The 19451-nt window shown below is 21.3% G+C and overlaps 1 protein-coding gene across 1 annotated transcript in view; it reads right to left on the bottom strand.

Moving 5' to 3' along the window:
* LOC117180692 overlaps nt 1–19451 on the bottom strand; it is a 57779-nt gene that overhangs the window by 16599 nt on the left and 21729 nt on the right. Inside the window, exons 6-9 of the mRNA XM_033373182.1 lie at nt 16560–16740; nt 11868–11980; nt 6866–7020; nt 1905–2102 (exon numbers count right to left, since the gene is read on the bottom strand). Of these exons, the coding sequence (XP_033229073.1) occupies nt 1905–2102; nt 6866–7020; nt 11868–11980; nt 16560–16740 (647 nt within the window). The remainder of the gene's footprint in view (nt 1–1904; nt 2103–6865; nt 7021–11867; nt 11981–16559; nt 16741–19451) is intronic.

Genomic DNA, 19451 nt, shown 5'->3' on the forward strand with positions numbered 1-19451 from the left:
CGAAATCTTTTAAAATATTTGAAAGCCTTAAAATCTTTATTAAATTTTTTAAATATTTGTGAAATGTTCCTTTAATCTTTATTTGTGAAATCTCTTTTTTTTCGTTTGAGATTATTGAAAAGTTTTGAAATCTTCTTAAATTTATTGAAAAATTTGGAAATTGTTTAAAATCTTTGAGATCTGGTGTAATGTACCCTCTTTGAAATCTTTGGAAATCTCGAAATCTTTTGAAATCCTTACGAATTCTTTGAAATTTTTGTGAAATCTTTTGTATTCCTTTAGAATCATTAAAATATTTTTTATCGTTTGAAATCTTTGAAATTCTTGTATTCTTTTTAAAAAATTATAAATTCTTTGAAGTCTTTTTAAATCTTTAAAATTCTTCAAATCTTTTGAAATCTTTTAAATTCTTAAAATCTTTTGAAATCTTTAAAGTATTTGTGAAATCTTTCTTTAATCTTTGTTTGTGAAATCTCTTTTTTTCGTTTGAGATTATTGAAAAGTTTTTTAATATTCTTAAATTAATTGAAAAATTTGGAAATTATTTTAAATCTTTGAAATCTGGTGTAATGTTCGCTCCTTGAAATTCTTGAAATTCTCGAAATCTTTTAAAATATTTGAAAGCCTTAAAATCTTTATTAAATTTTTAAAATATTTGTGAAATGTTCCTTTAATCTTTATTTGTGAAATCTCTTTTTTTTTCGTTTGAGATTATTGAAATGTTTCGAAATCTTCTTAAATTGATTAAAAATTTTGGAAATTGTTTAAAATCTTTAAAATTCTTCAAATCTTTTGACAGCTTTATGAATTCTTTGAAATATTTCTAAAATCTTTTGGATTCCTTTAGAATAATAAAAATATTTTTAATCGTTTGAAATATCTGAAAATTCTTGTATTCTTTTCAAAAAATTATGAATTCTTTTAAGTATTTGTAAAATGTTTTATATTCATTTTAAATTATTAAAATAAATGTGAAATCTTTTGAAATCTTTGAAATCCTTCAAATATTTGTAAAATGTTTTTAAATCTTTTGAAACCTTCATGAAATCTTTGAAATATTTGTGAAATTGTTTAAAATCTTTGAAATCTGGTGTAATGTTCCCTCCATGAAATTCTTGAAATTCTCGAAATCATTTGAAATCTTTTAAAATATTTGAAAGCCTTAAAATCTTTATTAAATTTTTTAAATATTTGTGAAATGTTTCTTTACTCTTTATTTGTTAAATCTCTTTTTTTCGTTTGAGATTATTAAAATGTTTCGAAATCTTCTTAAATTTATTGAAAATTTTGGAAATTGCTTAAAACCTTTGAAGTCTGGTATAATATACCCCCTTTGAAATCTTTGAAATTCTTGAAATCTTTTGAAATCCTCACGAATTCTATGAAATATTTGTGAAATCTTTTGTATTCCTTTAGAATCATTAAAATATTTTAAATCTTTGTACAATATTTTGAAATCGTTTAAAATCTTTTAAAATTTCTGAAATCTATAAAATATATTGAATTATTTTGAAATGATTTTGTAACCCTTTGAAATCTGACGTATACAAAAAAAACCAAGTGTTCAACCCTTAAAAAAAATCGTCTCCTAAACTCAATGTTTTTTCATAACAGACTATGAAAGATTTAAACTACTCTTTGCATTTTGATAAAATAACTGTTTAAGAAGTAAGAAAAGAATTCAAATAAAAAATCCTCGCGGAAAACTCAAGATTTTCAGGTTTTCAAGTTGAAAAAAAAATCATGACGAATTCCAGGTTTTCAAGATCGCTGGACACCTTGTTTTTGTCAAAATATTGTAGCAAATTGGTGAAATCCTTTTTAAAAAAGGGTTAAATAGTCTCAATGATGGCGTGAGTCCGAGCCCTGTGTAATGCCAAATGAAAATATTTAGTGATACTGACCGGAAGTTGATAACGAAGTCCACTGCAAAAGGGCAAGAAGTTTTGGGTGATGTTCTCCTGTGCCACAAGCTAAATATTCGTCTAGGAAACGACTAACCACGGGAATTCCGTGTTGAACGTAACACAGAAAATCGTAAGTCATATCAAGCAATTTATCCAGTTCTTCACGAGAATACATACCTGGTTCGATTAAAAAAGCTGCAAAATTGTTCAAATATTATTTTACTTTTTTTAGTTTTAATAAATTTGAGTCATTTATTTTTGAAATAAATAAATAATTTAGTTTAAATAAATAGTAATATATATAAATAAAAAAAATTCAAAATATATATAATAAAATAGTAAAATAAATAGTTTTTCAAATAAATAGTATAAATTTCTACCAAATTGGTGATTTTTTAACCCAAAAAACCTCTTAATGTAGTTGTCGTTCCAAAAATCAGATATCTGAAAGAAAAGCTTTTCTATTATTTTAAGAATCAAACTGTTATAACTGATGTCATTTCAAATAAAAAACATTATTTTTTATAAAGAATATTAAAATTCACAACAACAACAAAAATTAATTTAAACCATGTTTTTTGCAATTGAATTTTTTCTGGCACTTCTTACCAATTTTTGAAAAATGATTGCATTTTAAAAAATGTTGACTTATTTTTTCCGGGAAAAGAATCTGTACAGCTATACTGATTTCAATTTTTAAAATAACTAAATAATCTTCAAATATAATTATTTGTTTAAAAAATTGTTTCTAAACAATAAAATTGTTATAATAATTTAGAGCCATAGAAACCATAGAAAAATTTGATTTCAAAATTGGAAACAGTAAAGTTGTAGAAAATGTTTTCACGGAAAAAATAAGCTGTCGTTGATTAAAATGCAATCATTTTTCAAAAATTGGTAAGAAGCGGTGATCAGAAAAAATTAAATTTCAAAAGCATGGTTAAAATTATTTTTTTGTGTGCATTTTAAAATTTTTCATAATAAAAATAATGTTTTTTATTTGGAATGACAATCAGTTACAATATTTTGATTTTTAAAATCATAGAAAAACGATTTTTTGACTTTTAGGGGAATTAATTTCTTGGCATAAACTTAATGTAAGTACCATATTCCTAAAATTTCGAAACATATTCTATTTTCAACGAAAAAATATAAATTTTTTACCAAAAGAGATAAATTTTCGACATAATAGTTGAGTTTTCAAAATAAAAATCAAATTTTTTTAAAACAAATTTGGTTTTTAAACCCGAAAAGATCAATTTTCATCCAATTAATTGAATTTTTAAACAAGAAAAATTGTCCAGCCGGGGAAAAAAATCAATGAAGTTGTTAAATTTTCAACGCAAGAAGAAATTTTTTTTTACAAAAACGTTGATATTTCTAAGGGAAAACATCATTTTTTAACAAAAAAGTTCATTTTTACGTAAATAGATGAATTATAAGCCAAAAAGGCGAATTTTTTACAAACCAGATTAATCTCCACCCAAATAGTTTGATTTTTAAGCGAAAAAGACTAAATTTCTGCAAAAAAAGATGAATTCTCAACAAAAAAAGAAATTTTCTTCAAGGCTATTAAGAATTCAATTCCAAGAGATGATTTTCATACAAAAAAATAATGATTTAACCTGAACATATGAATTTTCAAAAATAAACGTAATCTTTAAACAAATATTTGAATCCTCAACCAGAACGGATTAATTTTCACCCAGAAAGTTCAATTTTCAATCGAAAAATATGAAATATTTACTAAAAGAAATGAAATCTCAACCAAAAGATTAATTTTTTATAAACCAATGAAATTTTTAACTCGACAATATGATTTTTTCTACCAAAAAGTTTATTTTTAAATAAATAGTATACATTTTTACCAAATTGGTGAATTTTTAACCCAAAATGATGAATTTTCAACCAAGAAGGATAATTTTCTACCAGCAAAGCGAATTTATAACCAAATAGTTGAAGTTTCAATAAAAAAATATCAATTTTCAACCAAAAATGGAATAGTTACGTTTTAGGCTTTAAAAAATAAATTTTCAACCAAAAAGACGAATCTTCTACAAAAAACATTAATTTATAACAAAGTAGTTCAACTTCAAATCAGTTCTTTAAATTTGAATTCAATAAAAATGAAATCTCAATGAAAAATGTAATAGTTGATACTTCTAGCAAAACAGATTTTAATTTTAAATAAAAAATAGTGAATGTAACCAAAGAAAAGAATAAGTTTGAAACAAAATAGTTGAATCTTCAACCAAAGTAGATTAATTTTAAATCCAAAAATAAGAATTTTCTACAAAATCGTGGATTTTTCAATCCGAAAATATGATTCTTCAGCTAAGAAGTTAATTTTCAACCAAATAGATTAATTTTCTACAAAAATAGTTGAATTTTTCATCCATAAAGATGAATTTTTAACCTAGAAAATTAATTTTCTATCAAAAAGATAGAATTTTCTACTAAATATTCAAATTTTCAACTAAAAAGGAAGTTTTTTCAACCAAAGTTTGAAAATTGAATATTTATATTTTTAGTGTAAAAGTTTATCTTGAACCGAAAAAAAATTCGTACTTAAAAGTTAACTTTCAAACAGTTAATTGAATTTTCAACAAATAATAATGAATTCTAAAAAAAGAAACTTAATAGTTTATATTGATACTTCAACCAAATGTGATTTTAAGTTTAAATAAAACACAGTGGAATTCAACCAAAAAGATTAATTTTACATAAAATAGTTGAATCCTCGACCATAACAAAATTATTTTCATTCAAAATATTGGATTTTTTACTAAAGGATGAAATTTCAATCAAATGAGTTGAATTTCCAACAAATTGATGAATTTTTAATCAAGAAAATTAATTTTCTATCAAAAAATACAATTTTTCAACCAAATAGTTGAATTTTCAATTAAATAGTTAAATTTGCAACCAGAAAGATGAATATTCAACAAATTAGTCGAATCTTCAAACAAAACAGATTATTTTTCAACAAAATAATTATGTTTCTAACAAAAAAAAAGTTGAAACTTTTAACCAAAGAGACGAATTCTCTTCAAAAAATACGAATGTCCAAAAAAATAGTTGATTTTTCAACCAAAAAAAAAAGATGACTTTTCAAAAAAATAATTTGATTTTCAACCAAATACAGGGTGGCCGTTTTAATCGACAAAATAAATTCCCGGTCATTTCCCAAACTGTTAAATTTAAAAGTTTTTAATTAAAAAGTTTTGTATTCAAATGCTCAATAATTTACGCGTATAAAATTAAAGGTACTAACATTTTTCAATATAAAAAAATATAAATCCACTTTATCACTTTCCCTGCTCTAAATTTAAAAAATCAATCAATGAACTTTAAAATTATCAAAATTATATAATTTTAAAGAATTTTAAGCTAGAAACATTAAATGTTGAAAAATTGAAAAATTTTTAACTGAACACTTCTTAAATTAGAAATTTATTATTTTCTTTTTAAATAGATTAAACATTCTTGGAAAGCTCTAAAATTTCATTTCAAAATCTTGAAAAGTCTAGAAGTTGTTTTAAATTTGTTTTAAATTTAAAATTATTTTGGAAATTTTTTCAGAACTTCTAAATATCTGTCAAAATTAATTGATTTTTTTCTACAATTTAGAGGAAATCTTGCAAATTTGTAAAAATTTCTTTACAATTTGAATGTATAAACAAAAAAATTAGGTAAAATAATAAACAAAAAATTAGATTCTTTTCAAGAATTGTGAAAGGTTTCAAAAGAATAAAATATTTTATTAAGATTCATAGGAAAATTAAAAATAATTTTTCATTTTGAAAAATTATTTTAAGAGAATATTTAGAAAGTTTTTCAAAGATTTAAACAAATTTTTCAAACAAAATTCTAGAAGATTTTAAGAAAACTTTCTAAAATTTGCATGATAATTTTTTATCTTTTTAAAACTCCTAAATATCTCTTAAAATTACTCAAATTTTTTCTAAAAATGTTCATTTGTAAATTATACATCAAAATTTAAAATTTTCACTTACAAATTAAGCATTTTTCAAATACAGCCATTAAAATTGTAACATGCAAAGTTTAAAGACTGTTCGAAATTTTAACGATTCCAGACTTTCTATGTCAAAAAATTCGGTCAAGATTCGGTTCAAAAGATTCTTTCCTTCTAAATATTTGGTTTCAAATTACTTGTCTTCCATAAAAATTGAAATATTGCTAAATATTAAATAATTAATCTTTTTTCTTAATTAAAAATTTCAAAATAAACGGGATAAAAATGGAATATTTTAGATTGAAACAATATTTTAAATTTAATAAAATCCCTTAATTAAGAATATATTATTACGAAGTTATTTCTAAGTTGAAAATAGTTTATAAACTTATTTAAAATCGTTTAGTCAAATCGTTTTTGTTCAGTTTTTATTAATTAAAATACAGATAAATTTAGAAAAATGTATTTATTCTATAAATAAAAATGTTTTTATCCAAGATTTTCAACATCAAAGGCTTTTATTTTTTATTTGTTTAAGTCTTTAAGAAATCATTTAAAAATTCCTTAAATTAAAAATGTAAACTTAAAAATAAAAATTTTAAATGGAAAATTTTTAATGTAAACAAATTTTTAATTACGCATTGTAAGCTAAATAATAGCATAATTGAAAAACATAACAATTCAAATAATTATTTAAAAACTCTTAAAATCGAACGTGGAGAGATTTTTCTTCTATAGATATGTAAAATTCCCGGTAAAAAAATTCACTGTTATTTCCCGGTTTTTCCCGGTCTCAACAAATTTCCGATCATTTCCCGATTTCACGGTCCAGCGGCCACCCTGCAAATAATTTAAGCAAAAAAAAAAAAACAAGGAAAAGCAAAAATTCTAAATTTTTTCCCAATTTTCCAAATTCTTTTGAAAAATAGAAAAGAAAAAAATATGTGAAAGAGTTTAAAGTCTGTTAGATGGATGTGCTTACCTCTTCGAAGCATGTTGTACAAATTATAGGAAAATCTATTTTGATACTCAAAATCAGCGAACATCAGCAGATGGTATCCGGCCATATTAGTTAATAAGGAAGTTGCATTACAAGGCAATTCCACGCTGGTATGATATTTTCCCAATTCTTCTATACTGAAAATTAGACAATATTATCTATATTCTTTCAGATTTTTTCGTGTATAATTTTTCATAGTTATATATTAAATTAAATTCAAACCGCTTCAAATTTCTAACTTTTCAAGTAAAATAATTGAATTTCCTACAAGATAGATTAATTTTCAACAAAAAATACGACTTTACAACAAAATATATGAAATCTCAAATAAATAATTGAATTTTCAACAAAAAAGATCAATTTTCAATAAAATAGTTGAATTTTGAACTGAAAATATCAATTTTCAACAAAAAATGGAATAGTTACATTTTTATTTTTTTTAAAAATTAATTTTTCACAAAAAGAAAACAAACAAATTTTTAACCAATTATTTTTCAGCTACAATTTTGAATATTTAATTAGAATTCTTAAATTTTTTAATCGAAAAGATTAATTTTCGAACACCAAGATTAATTTTCTAACAAAAAAGACAACGATTTTTCAAACAACATACATGAATTTTCAACAAAATAGTTAAATTTTTAACTAAAAAGATATATTTTTTACCAAATAGTTGAATTTTCAACATGAATGATTGAATTTTAAGCAAAAAATATGAATTTTTAACTAAAATGATGAATCTTCAACTGTAATAGTTAAATTTTTAAAAAAATGATGAGTTTTCAACAAAGAAGATTATTTTCTATCATAATAATGGAAAAAAATTCCTTAACAATTTCAGGTTTTTCCCAGATATCTCAGATTTTTTCAGGTACAATTTTTCATAGTTCTATATTAAATTAAAGTTAAACCGCTTCAAATTCCTAGCTTTTCAAGTAAAATAATTTAATTTTCAACAAGATAGATGAATTTTCAACCAAACAGATTAATTTTCAATCAAAAATACGACTTTAAAAAAAAAACATATACAATCTCCAACAAATAGTTGACTTTTCAACTAAAAAAGATCAAGCTTCATTCAAATAGTTGAATTCCGAACTGAAAAATATCAGTTTTCAGCAAAAAATGGAATATTTAAATTTTCAGTTAAAAAAATAATAATTTTGCAACAAAAGAAAACAAACAAATATTAAACAAAAGTGATGAATTTTGAACTAAGATAATAAATATTAACCTAAAACAGATTAATTTTAAAACAATGAATAAATTGAATTATGAATATTTAATTCGAATATTTAAATTTTCAACCAAAAAGATTAATTTTAGAACACAAAGATTAATATTCTAAAAAAACAACAATGAATTTTTAAACAAAATACATGAATTTGCAACGAAATAGTTGAATTTTCAATTAAAATGGCAAATTCTCAACTAAATTGTTAAATTTTTAAATAACATGATGAATCTTCAATGGGAATAGTTGAATTTTAAACAAAAAATGAAGTTTTCACTAAAATGATGAATCTTTAACTGAAATAGTTGAATTTTCCACTTAGAAGATTACTTTCTACTAAAAAGATGAATTTTTAAATAAAATAATTAAATATTAATTTGGAGCAATTATATTTTCAGTTAAAATGATAAATTTTGGACTGCATTTTCAACTAAAATGATCAATCTTCAACCGGAATAGTTCAATTTAAAAAAAAAATGATGAGTTTTCAACAAAGAAGATTATTTTCTAGCATAATAATGGAAAAAAATTCCTCGACAATTTCAGGTTTTTCTCAGATATCTCAAATTTTTGCAGGTACAATTTTTCAGTTATATATTAAATTTAATTTAAACCGCTTCAAAATCCTAACTTTTCAAGTAAAATAATTTAATTTTCAACTAAATAGTTGAATTCCGAACTGAAAAATATCAGTTTTCAACAAAAAATGGAACAGTTAAATTTTCAGTTAAAAAGAAAAAAAATTTACAGAAAATTATTATTATTTATAATTATATATTTATTATTTATAGAGAAACAAATATTAAACAAAAGTGATGAATTTTTAACTAAAATAATAAATATTCAATTAAAATAGATTAATTTTAAAACAGAAAGATGAATTTATGACAAATGAGTTTAACTTTTAAATAAAAAAATTCTTTTTCAGCTAAAACTATGAATATTTAATTAGAATACTTAAATTTTTAACCAAAAAGATACAGTTGAATTTTTAAATAATATGACAAATCTTTAACTGAAATAAGTGAATTTGAAAAAAATAATAATTTTCAACTAAAATAATGAGTTTAAACCACTTCAAATTCCTAACTTTTCAAGCAAAATAATTTAATTTTCAACAAGATAGATGAATTTTCAACCAAACAGATTAATTTTCAATCAAAAATACGACTTTTCCACTAAAAGGAATGAACTTTCAACTAAATAGTTGAATTTCGAACTGGAAAATATCAGTTTTCAACAAAAAATATAATAGTTAAATTTTAACTTGATAGAAAAATAATTTTCCACAAAAAGAAAATAAACAAATATTAAACAAAAGTGATGTATTATTAACTAAAATAATAAATATTCAACTAAAGAAGATTTATTTTAAAACAGAAAGATTAACTTATGGCAAATGAGTAACTTTTAACCAAAAAAATTATTTTTCATCTAAAATTATGAATATTTAATTAGAGCACTTAAAATTTCAATTTTCAACTAAAAAAGATCAATTTTGAATAAAATAGTTGATTCTCGAACTGAAAAATATCATTTCTATACAAAAAATTGAATAGTTAAATTTTCAGTTAAAAAATTAATTTTCCACAAAAATAAATCAAACAAATTTTAAAGCAAAGTAATTAATTTCTAACTAATATAATAAATATTCAACCGGAATAGAATAATTTTAAAACAGAAAGATGAATTTTTGGCAAATGAGTTGAACTTTAAAAAAATTCAACCTAAATGATGAATATTTAATTGGAATACTTAAATTTTCAACCAAAAATATTAATTTTAAACAACAACAAAAAAAAACAACGACTTCCCAACAAAATGCATGAATTTTCAACTAAAATGACAAATTTTCAACCAAATATTTGAAGTTTCAAATAAAATTATAAATCTTCAACTGGAATGGTTGAATTTTAAATAAAAATATGAATTTTCAACTAAAATTATGAGTCCTCAACTGGAATATCTCAATTAAAAAAAATAATGAGCTCTCAACAAAGTAGATTATTTTCTATCATAATCATGGAAGAAAATCCCTCACAATTCCAGGTTTTTCCAGATATCTCAATATCTCAATACCGTTTCAAATTCCTAACTTTTCAAGTAAACTAATTGAATTTTCACCAAAATAGATGAATTTTCAACTAAATATTTTTGCATTTCCAACCAAAAAGATTAGTTTTTAATAAAAAATTCGTCTTTTCCACAAAACATATAAAATCTCAAACAAATAGTTAAATTTTTAACTGAAAAATATCAATTTTCAACAAAAAAAAGTTGAATTCTGATCTGAAAAATATCAATTTACTACAAAAAAGGAATAGTTAAATTGGCAGTTAAAAAAATTAATTTTCCAGAAAAAAAAAACAATAAAATTTGAAATTAAAGTGATGAATGTTTGACTAAAATAATAAATATGCAAGTGAAACAGATTAATTTACAAACAGCAAGATGAATTTATCACAAATGAGTTTAATTTCCAAGCAAAAAAATAAATTTGCAGCCAAAAAGATTGATTGATTTTCTACCAAAAATGAAACAGCAAAAAACGATTTGTCAACAAAATACATGAAATTTTGATAAAACAGTTGAATTTTCACGTAAAATGATGAATTTTTAACTAAAAAAGATACATTTTCAACAAAAAATTGAATAATTAAATTTTCCGTTAAAAAAGTTAATGTTCAACAAAAAAGATTAATTTTAAATGGAATGGTTAAATTTTAAACGAAAAAGATGATTTTTTCAAAATGATGAATCTTTAAGTGGAATAGTTCAATTTTAAATAAAAATAAGGAATTTTCAACAAAGAAGATTTTTTTCTACCAAAAAGACGAATCTTCATCTAAAAAAGACACTTTTTCATCCAAAGTTACAGGTTTCAGTTTTAAAATATTTTTTAAAAAAATAGTTACATTTTCTAATAAAGTATTGAATTTTCAACCTTAAAGATAAATCTTCAAGAAAGAAGATTAATTCCTATAAAAAAAAACACGATTTCAACTCAAATAGATCATTTTTCAACCAAAAATTGAATACTTAAATTTTTCGTTAAAAATTGATATTCGACGATAGAGATGAATTTTCAAATAAAATTATGGAATATTCAATTGAAATAGTTACATTTTCAGTTAAAAAAAGATTTCAATCAGCACAAAACAAATAAATTTTCAACAAAATAGTTAAACTTTCAACTGGAATAGATAAATTTTCAGTAATAAAAATTGTCAGTCAAAGAAAAAACTAATTTTCAAACAGAAAGATGAATTTTCAATTAAAATGATGAATCTTCAACTGAAAAATTAATTTTTAATAAAAGAGTTTAACTTTCAACTAACTAATCAAATTTTTATTTCAGAAGAGATGAATTCTGAACGAAAAATGTAGTAGTTCATATTACTGCCAAAAAGATTAAAATTTTTAATCAAAAACAGTTAAAATCAATAAAAAATACGACTTTTCAACATGAGTTCAATTTTTTATTAAGAAAATTTTTTTCAGTCAAGGGAGAGAAAAAATTGCAAAGAAACTGTTAAATTTTGAAGCCAAAAAATGATTGCTCAAACAAAAAGATTAATTTTATACCATTAGAGAATGAATTTTCAACAAAATACATGAATTCTGAACCAGAAACTTGCATTTTCTACTGAAAACGATCAATTTAAAAAACAAAGAAAGTTAAATTTTCAGTTAAAAAAATGTATTACAAAGAAAAAAAGACTTTTCAAAATAATTGAAAAATTTACTTACTTGCTTAAGTCGAAAATAGATTTTGTATCTTTTTCTTTGTAGATACTGGACCCCATGTGAAAATATCCAACGGAGGGTAAAACGGGTTCTTTCGATTTTCCCGTCTTTGAAGACTGAAATTCAAGAATCATTTTTTTTCAAGAAAAAAGTTTATATTTGAAATAAAAAAAATGTATTAACTCAAATCCTGGAAAAAATCCCTAATAATTCGTTTTTTAGGGTTTTTTTTAGTTTCTAGAGATTCAATTAATATTTTTAATTAAGAAAAAGTTTTGATAAAATATATTACAAGCCATTCATAAATATATTTAACACCATCGATTAATTGATTAAATAATACTAAAAATATAAATAATCATTTCTTGAATTTGTCTCTAAAGTTCATGAATTTTAATAATAATTCAAAAAAAATTTTATTTTATTTTCTTATATTTAAAATTCACTGCATATTTAAGTAACATTAATTTTGTTATTATATTAAATTCAATTTAAACCGTTTCAAATCCCTCAAATTTTAAGTAAAAATATTACATTTTCAACAATATATAATTTTTAACTAAATAATTGAATTTTCAACAACAAAAAGATTTATTCTCTACCAAAAATCGAATGAATCATTTTTTATTTTTTTTTTAATTCAACAAAATAGTTCAAGTTTCAACTGAAATGGTTAAATTTTGAGAAAATAAAATTAATTTTCAGTCAAAGAAAAAACTGGAATGGTTGAATTTCTAACCCAGAAGATTAATTTATACTGAAAAAGTCTAATTTTCAATCAAATACGTTAAATATTAACTAGGAAATATAAATTGACAACCAAAAATTGAATAATTAAATTTTTAGATAAAAAAATTAATGTGCAACCAAAGAGAAGAGTTGTAAACTAAAATTATGGAATATTGAATTGGAAGAGTTACATTTTTATTTAATAAAGATTAATTTCAGCCAAAAAAAAAAACAATTTTCAAAAAAATAGTTACTTTTTCCAATAAAGTGATGAATTTTCAACTGAGAAGATTAATTTATACCCTAAAAGAATAGATACATTTTTATTAAAAATAATTACTGTTCAACCAGAGATGAATTTTCAACCAAGAAGAATATTTACCACGAAAAAAAATTTCAACAAAATACACGAATTTTCAACTGAAAAAAGATAAATTGGCAACCAAACATTTAATAGTAACATTTTTAGTTAAACCATTAATGTCAAACCAAAGAGGACAATTTTCGAAAAAATTAATTAAAAAAAAAACATTTACAAGGAAGTCGATGAATATTCAACTAAAAATATGAAACTTCAACTGGAATCAATTTATTTTAAAACAAAAAAATGAATTTTCATCTAAAAAGATTTATTTCTACTAAAAAAAAAAGAATTTTCAACTAAAAAAGGTAAATTGACAACCAAAAATGTAATATTTAATTTTTTAGTTAAAATAATTAATGTTCGTCCGAAAATATGAATTAGGAACTAAAATTATGGAATATTTAATTGGAATTGTTACATTTTTAGTTTGAAAAAATGAATTTTCAACCAAACTGATATATTTTCAACTAAAATTATGAATCTTTAACTAAAATAGTTGAATTTTTAACCAAAAATATAAATTTTCAACTAAGAGGATTAATTTATACCCAAAAAGAATTGCTAAATTGTTACAAAATACGGATTTTCAACTAAAAAAAAAAAAATTGGCAACCAAAAATTGAATATTTAAATTTTTAGTTAAACCATTAAAATTGAACCAAAAAGAAGAATTTTCAAAAAAATTAATTAAAAAAAAATCATTTTTTAAAGGAATTCGATGAATATTCAACTGAAATTATGAAACATTAACTTAAATAAATGAATTTTAAAACAAAAAAATAAATTTTTCACCAAAATTATGAATAAGTAGTAATTAAATAAATAACATAAATTTATAATTAAATTTTCAAATAAAAAGATGAATTTTCAACTAAGAAGATTTATTTCTACTAAAAAAAGGCATTTTTAACTACGAAAGATAAATTAACAACAAAAAATGTAATATTTAATTTTTTAGTTAAAATAATTCATGTTCGTCCGAAAATATGAATTTGAAACTAAAATTATGGAATATTTAATTGGAATTGTTACATTTTTAGTTTAAAAAAATGAATTTTTAACCAAACTGATGAATTTTCAACTAAAAAATAATAAATTGCCAACCAAAATTTGAATAGTTAAATTTTTAGTTAAACCATTAATGTTGAACCAAAAAGAAAAATTTTCAAAAAAGTTAATTAAAAAAAAAGAACATTTTTAGGGAAGTCGAAGAAAATTCATATAAAATTATGAAACGTTAACTGGAATAAATTAATTTTAAGATAGAATGATAAATTTCAACTAAAATTATGAATCTTTGACTAGAATAATTGAATTTTAAACCGAGACGATGAATTTTCAAACAAGACGATTAATTTCAACCAAAAATGACGAGTTTTCAACAACAAAAAAACAATTTTTCACTAAAAAAGATAAATTGACAACCCAAAATTGTATAGTAAGAATTTTAGTCAAAAGTTAATATTTAAAGAAGGAGATGAATTTTCAACTAAAATTATGGAATATTTAATTCAAATAGCTAGATTTTTAGTTAAAAAATTTAATTTCAACAATAACAAAAAACAATTTTCCAAGATAATTGTCACATTTAAAAAAACTGATGAATATTCAATTAAAATAATAAATCTTCAACTGTAATTGTTGAATTTTCAACCAAAATGATGAATCTTTATCTAGAATATTTGAATTTGTGGCAAAAAAATGAATTTTCAACCAAGATGATTAGTTTATACTAAAAAGGGCTAGTTTTAAACTAACAAAGATAATTTCTCGACCCAAATTAAATAGTTAAAATGTAATTTAAAAAATTAATAATCAACGAAAAAGAGATAAGTTTTTAACTAAATTGACGAAACAGTCAATTGGAATAGTTACAATTTCAGTTTTAAAAAAAACAAACTATTTTCAACTAAAGAAAAATAAATTTTGAACAAAATAGTTAAAGTCTCAATTTTAATAAATAAATTTGCAGTAAAAAAATTCATTTTCAGTAAAAGAAAAAACGAATTTTAAACAAGATTGCTCATTTTTTAACCAAGGAGATAAATCTACAATCAAAATTATGAATCCCCAATAAAAAAAAATTAATTTTTTACACAGGAACTTAACTTTCAAACAAGTAATTAAATTTTTTTTCCAAAAAAAATCAATGCCGAACGAAAAATGTAGTATTTGTTATTTTAACCAGAAAGATGTTATTTTTGAATCAAAAAGAGTTGGATAGTTAAATTTTTAGTAAAAAAAATTATTTTCAGATAAACAAAAAAACAAAGTTTTCAGAAAAAAAGTTTAAAGTTAGTATTACAAATGAAAAATGATATCCAGTTTTAACCAAAAATTATAAAGCCAATTTTTAATATTATGTTTGAAAATTTTTTAACAATAATTAATAAATTCTAATTAAAGGCTTCTGAAATTACAAAAAAAATATTCAACGATTTTAGAAAATTTAATAAGAAGAAGGAATTAAATTGTATAATTTCTAAATCGAAGTACTGCTAAGTAAAGAATTTTATTTTTAATTAAAGAATCACGAAATAGAACGATTTCAAACTAAAAATTTAGAAAATGTAACAATTTCAAACCTTAAAAATGGAATATTTTAAGATTTGGCCATTTAAAATTCCGAGGAATCGAAATTTCATTATTTATACTGAAAAGCGTTCAAAATGAAACAATTAAAAATTGAAATAAATTAAAAATTTGAATTATTTGAAGTAAATTTAAATCAGTTAAGAACTAATAATTTTTAAATTGCTAATTAATCTTTCCAAAATTTAACCAATTAAATTTTATTTGCAAAATTGAAACCTATGAAAGAAAAATTTTTTTATTATATTAACATAGTTTAATTTTTATCTTTCTTTTTTTATTTTAAACCTAATTTTTACATTTGAGATTTTCCAATAAATTATTTTCAAATTGAAATAATTTATTTGTTTAAATCTTCAATTAAGAATCGGAAAATTTTAAGATATTACATTGAAAATTAAAATAAATAATAAACAACAAGATTGCTGTAATATGATTCTATTTTTTGAAATTGAACACTTTTAAGATTTGCAGTTCGAAATTTCTTTATATTTACATATAAAATGATCAAATTGAAAACTTACTATCAAGGTTTTTAATATGAAATTTTTGAACATTTAATAGGGAAATCGTCTTTTCATGTTGAATTTAAATTACAATATTTTAAAATTTTTTAATTCAAACCTACAAGAACTAATCTAAAAATTAATTCAAGTATAAACATTAGTTTTAAGACCTCATATTAAATATTCAAAGCTATAATTTTTCATTGAAATTCTATAAATTTTAAAGACGATAAGTATATTATTAATAAATATCATATCATGCAATATTAAGTGACATTCAAAACGTCTGGATACATTTTTCTAAATAAAAAATGTGATTTCTGTAGAAAAAATCACTTTCATTTTCACCGTTTAAAGTTACAGAATTTTAAGTATTGCGAGTAACACTGTGAACCTTTAAATTTTAATTATTCTAAATATTTTGAAAATTATGTGCTTTGTGATTAAAAAACTTTTAAAAATGACAAAAGGCACGAATTATGAAAAAATTTGGAGATAACTTACTGGAGCGACCGTCCATTTGAAATTCTCCTGAGTTCTTTGACGAGCTTCGTGAACAAAAGCGCGACTTTTTGCATCTTCAAACCCGAGGCGCAACTGATCAGGTATTGGTTTCCACGTACTTCCAATACCCACTGCAGGAATTTTTTCCGGTACCAATTCTGGTTTGTATGATTTAAACAGTCTAAACAATTTAATATGCAAAATAGTTTTAAAACATATTTAAAAGAAAAGACAAAAAAAATATAATTTGTCATCTTTATCGATAACAGGCTTCACAGTTCTAAAGTGCTCGAAATACAGGGAAAATAAGAAGATTTTTCATGAAATTCTTAGTATTCCAAGCAAATCTTTCCCTTTTTTTTTAAATTAGATGAATTTTAAAACAAATAATTGAATTTTCAAACAAAAGGATTAATTTTCTACCAAAAGAGGAATTTAAAACAAAATTATATGTTAGTTAAATTTTCAACCAAAGAGATTAATTTTCATCTAAAAAAATGATGTTTCAATAAGAAAAAAATGAATTATTAACCAAAAGAGATGAATTTTCAATAAAAAATATAATAGTTAAATTTGCAGTTAAAAAAATTAATTTTAAAATAAATTGAAGAATCTTTAAAAAAATGTAACAAAATACTACAACTTTCAACCAAATAGCTTAATTTAGGGTGGCCGTTTTAATGGAAGAAAAAAATTCCCGGTTTTTTCCTGGTTCACAAACATTTTTCACGGCCAATGAAATTCAAGAAATCAAACTATATTATAAACAGTTTTCCATATAAATTAATAAAAAATAAACAACGTTAACATTTTCAATAGTCTAAATTAAAGAATCAAGCAATGAACTTAAAAATTTTTCAAAATTATATTATTTTAAGTAATTTTAAGCTAGACACACTAAAAATTGAAAAATAATTTTTTTAACCTAACAGTTCTTAAATTAGAATCTAGAAGTAGTTTTAAATTTGTTCAAAACTTTTAAATATATTTCAAAACGAATTGAATTTTTTCTATAACTTTTAGAAAATCCTGCAAATTAAAAAATTGATTTTAATTTATAAAAAACAATAAAACACTTATTATTTGTACTATTAATAAAGTAATTTTAAGAGATATTTAGAAGTTTTAAAAAGATTCGAATTAAATTTTACAACTTGAAATAATTTGAAATGCTTACAGCCGAATTTAAAATAAAATGTAGAGTTTTGCAGATTTCAAACAAAAAATTTAGCATCTTTTTAAGAATTGTGAAAGACTTAAAAAAAATTAAAAATTTTCTTAAGATCCTTAGGAAAATTGAAAATGATTTTTCACTTTGAAAAATTATGGAAGATTTTAAGGATTTTTTTTTAATTTGAGGGTTTTTCAAAAATTGTAGGAAAATGTCGATTAATTTAATAATATATTTAGAAGTTCTGAAAAAAATGTTAACACACTTCGTTTTAATTACTTAAAATAATTTCAAGCTTTTAATTAATTTTTAATATTTTCAAAACTTCTACATATCTCTTAAAATTACTCAATTTATTCTACAAATAATAAGAGTTCAATTTTTATTTATGCATCAAAATTTAACAAGTTTACTTATAAATTAAATACTTTTTAAATAGAACAATTAAAATTGTAATTAAAATTGAAATATTGCTAAATATGAAATACTTTTTCTTTTTCTACATTAAAAAATTTCAAATGAAATAATTTAGACTCACAATATTTTTAATTTGATAAAAACCTTTAATTATGACTATATTATTATGGATTTAGGTTTAAGTTGAAAATAGATAAATTTTCAACTAAAAATAGAAATATTCAACTGAAATTCTTTATTTTTTTAACAGAAAAGAAGAACTTTTAAACAAGAAGATTAAATTTAAAAAATATCATTTTCTACAAAAATCCGTGAATTTTCATCTAAATAAATGAATATTTATTTTAAAAAGACAGAAAGATTTTCAACCAAAAATGGGCATTCAAATTTTCAGTTGCAGAAATTAATTTTCAACCACACTGGTGGTTTTTCAACCATAAAGATTAATTTTCTTTAATAAAGGCTAATTTTTCAGAAATTTCATCAATTTTTCAACAACTAGTTCAATGCCCAAATAAAAAATAACAAATTTCAACCAAATTGTATAATTTGCATGAAAAATTTTTTTTCAGAAAAAAATAGAATGCTTACATTTTCAGTTAAAAATCGAATTCTTAAACAAAAGTAATGATATTTTCAACCAGAGATGAATGCTCAAATATTCATCAAAATTGTTAATTTGTAACAAGAAAAGAAAAATTTTCAACCAAAAATGGGCATATAAAATTTTCATTTGCGGGAATTTATTAATTTTCAACCACACTGATGTATTTTCAACCATAAAGATTAATTTTCTTCAAAAAAGCGAAATTTAAAAAAACTTAATCAATTTTTCAACAACTAGTTTAATGTCCAAATAAAAAAGATAAATTTTCAACCAAATGGTATAATTTTCATGAAAAAAATACATTTTCAGCCAAAAATAGAGCGGTTAAATTTTCGGTTAAAAATCTAATTCTTAACAACAACAAAAAGTAATGTTATTTTCAACCAGAGATGAATGCTCAATTAAAATGATGAATGAAAAAAAATTGTAACAAAAGAACTGACCTTTTAAACATATAATTTTATTTCCAACCTAAAAGATAAGTTTTCAACTAAATTTATAAATATTCAATTGAAAGTCTTTATTTTTTAACTAACGACGAATTTTTTAACAAGAAAATTAAATTTTAAAGAAAAAGATAATTTTCTACAAAAAATCGATTTTTTTAAACAAAATACGTGAATTTTCATCTAAATAAATGAATTTTTATTTTTAAAAGACAAATTTTTATCCGAATTGTTAACTTTCAACAACAAAA

The sequence above is a fragment of the Belonocnema kinseyi genome, chromosome 9, assembly GCF_010883055.1.
Source record: "Belonocnema kinseyi isolate 2016_QV_RU_SX_M_011 chromosome 9, B_treatae_v1, whole genome shotgun sequence".
In the NCBI taxonomy this organism is placed as follows: Eukaryota; Metazoa; Arthropoda; class Insecta; order Hymenoptera; family Cynipidae; genus Belonocnema; species Belonocnema kinseyi.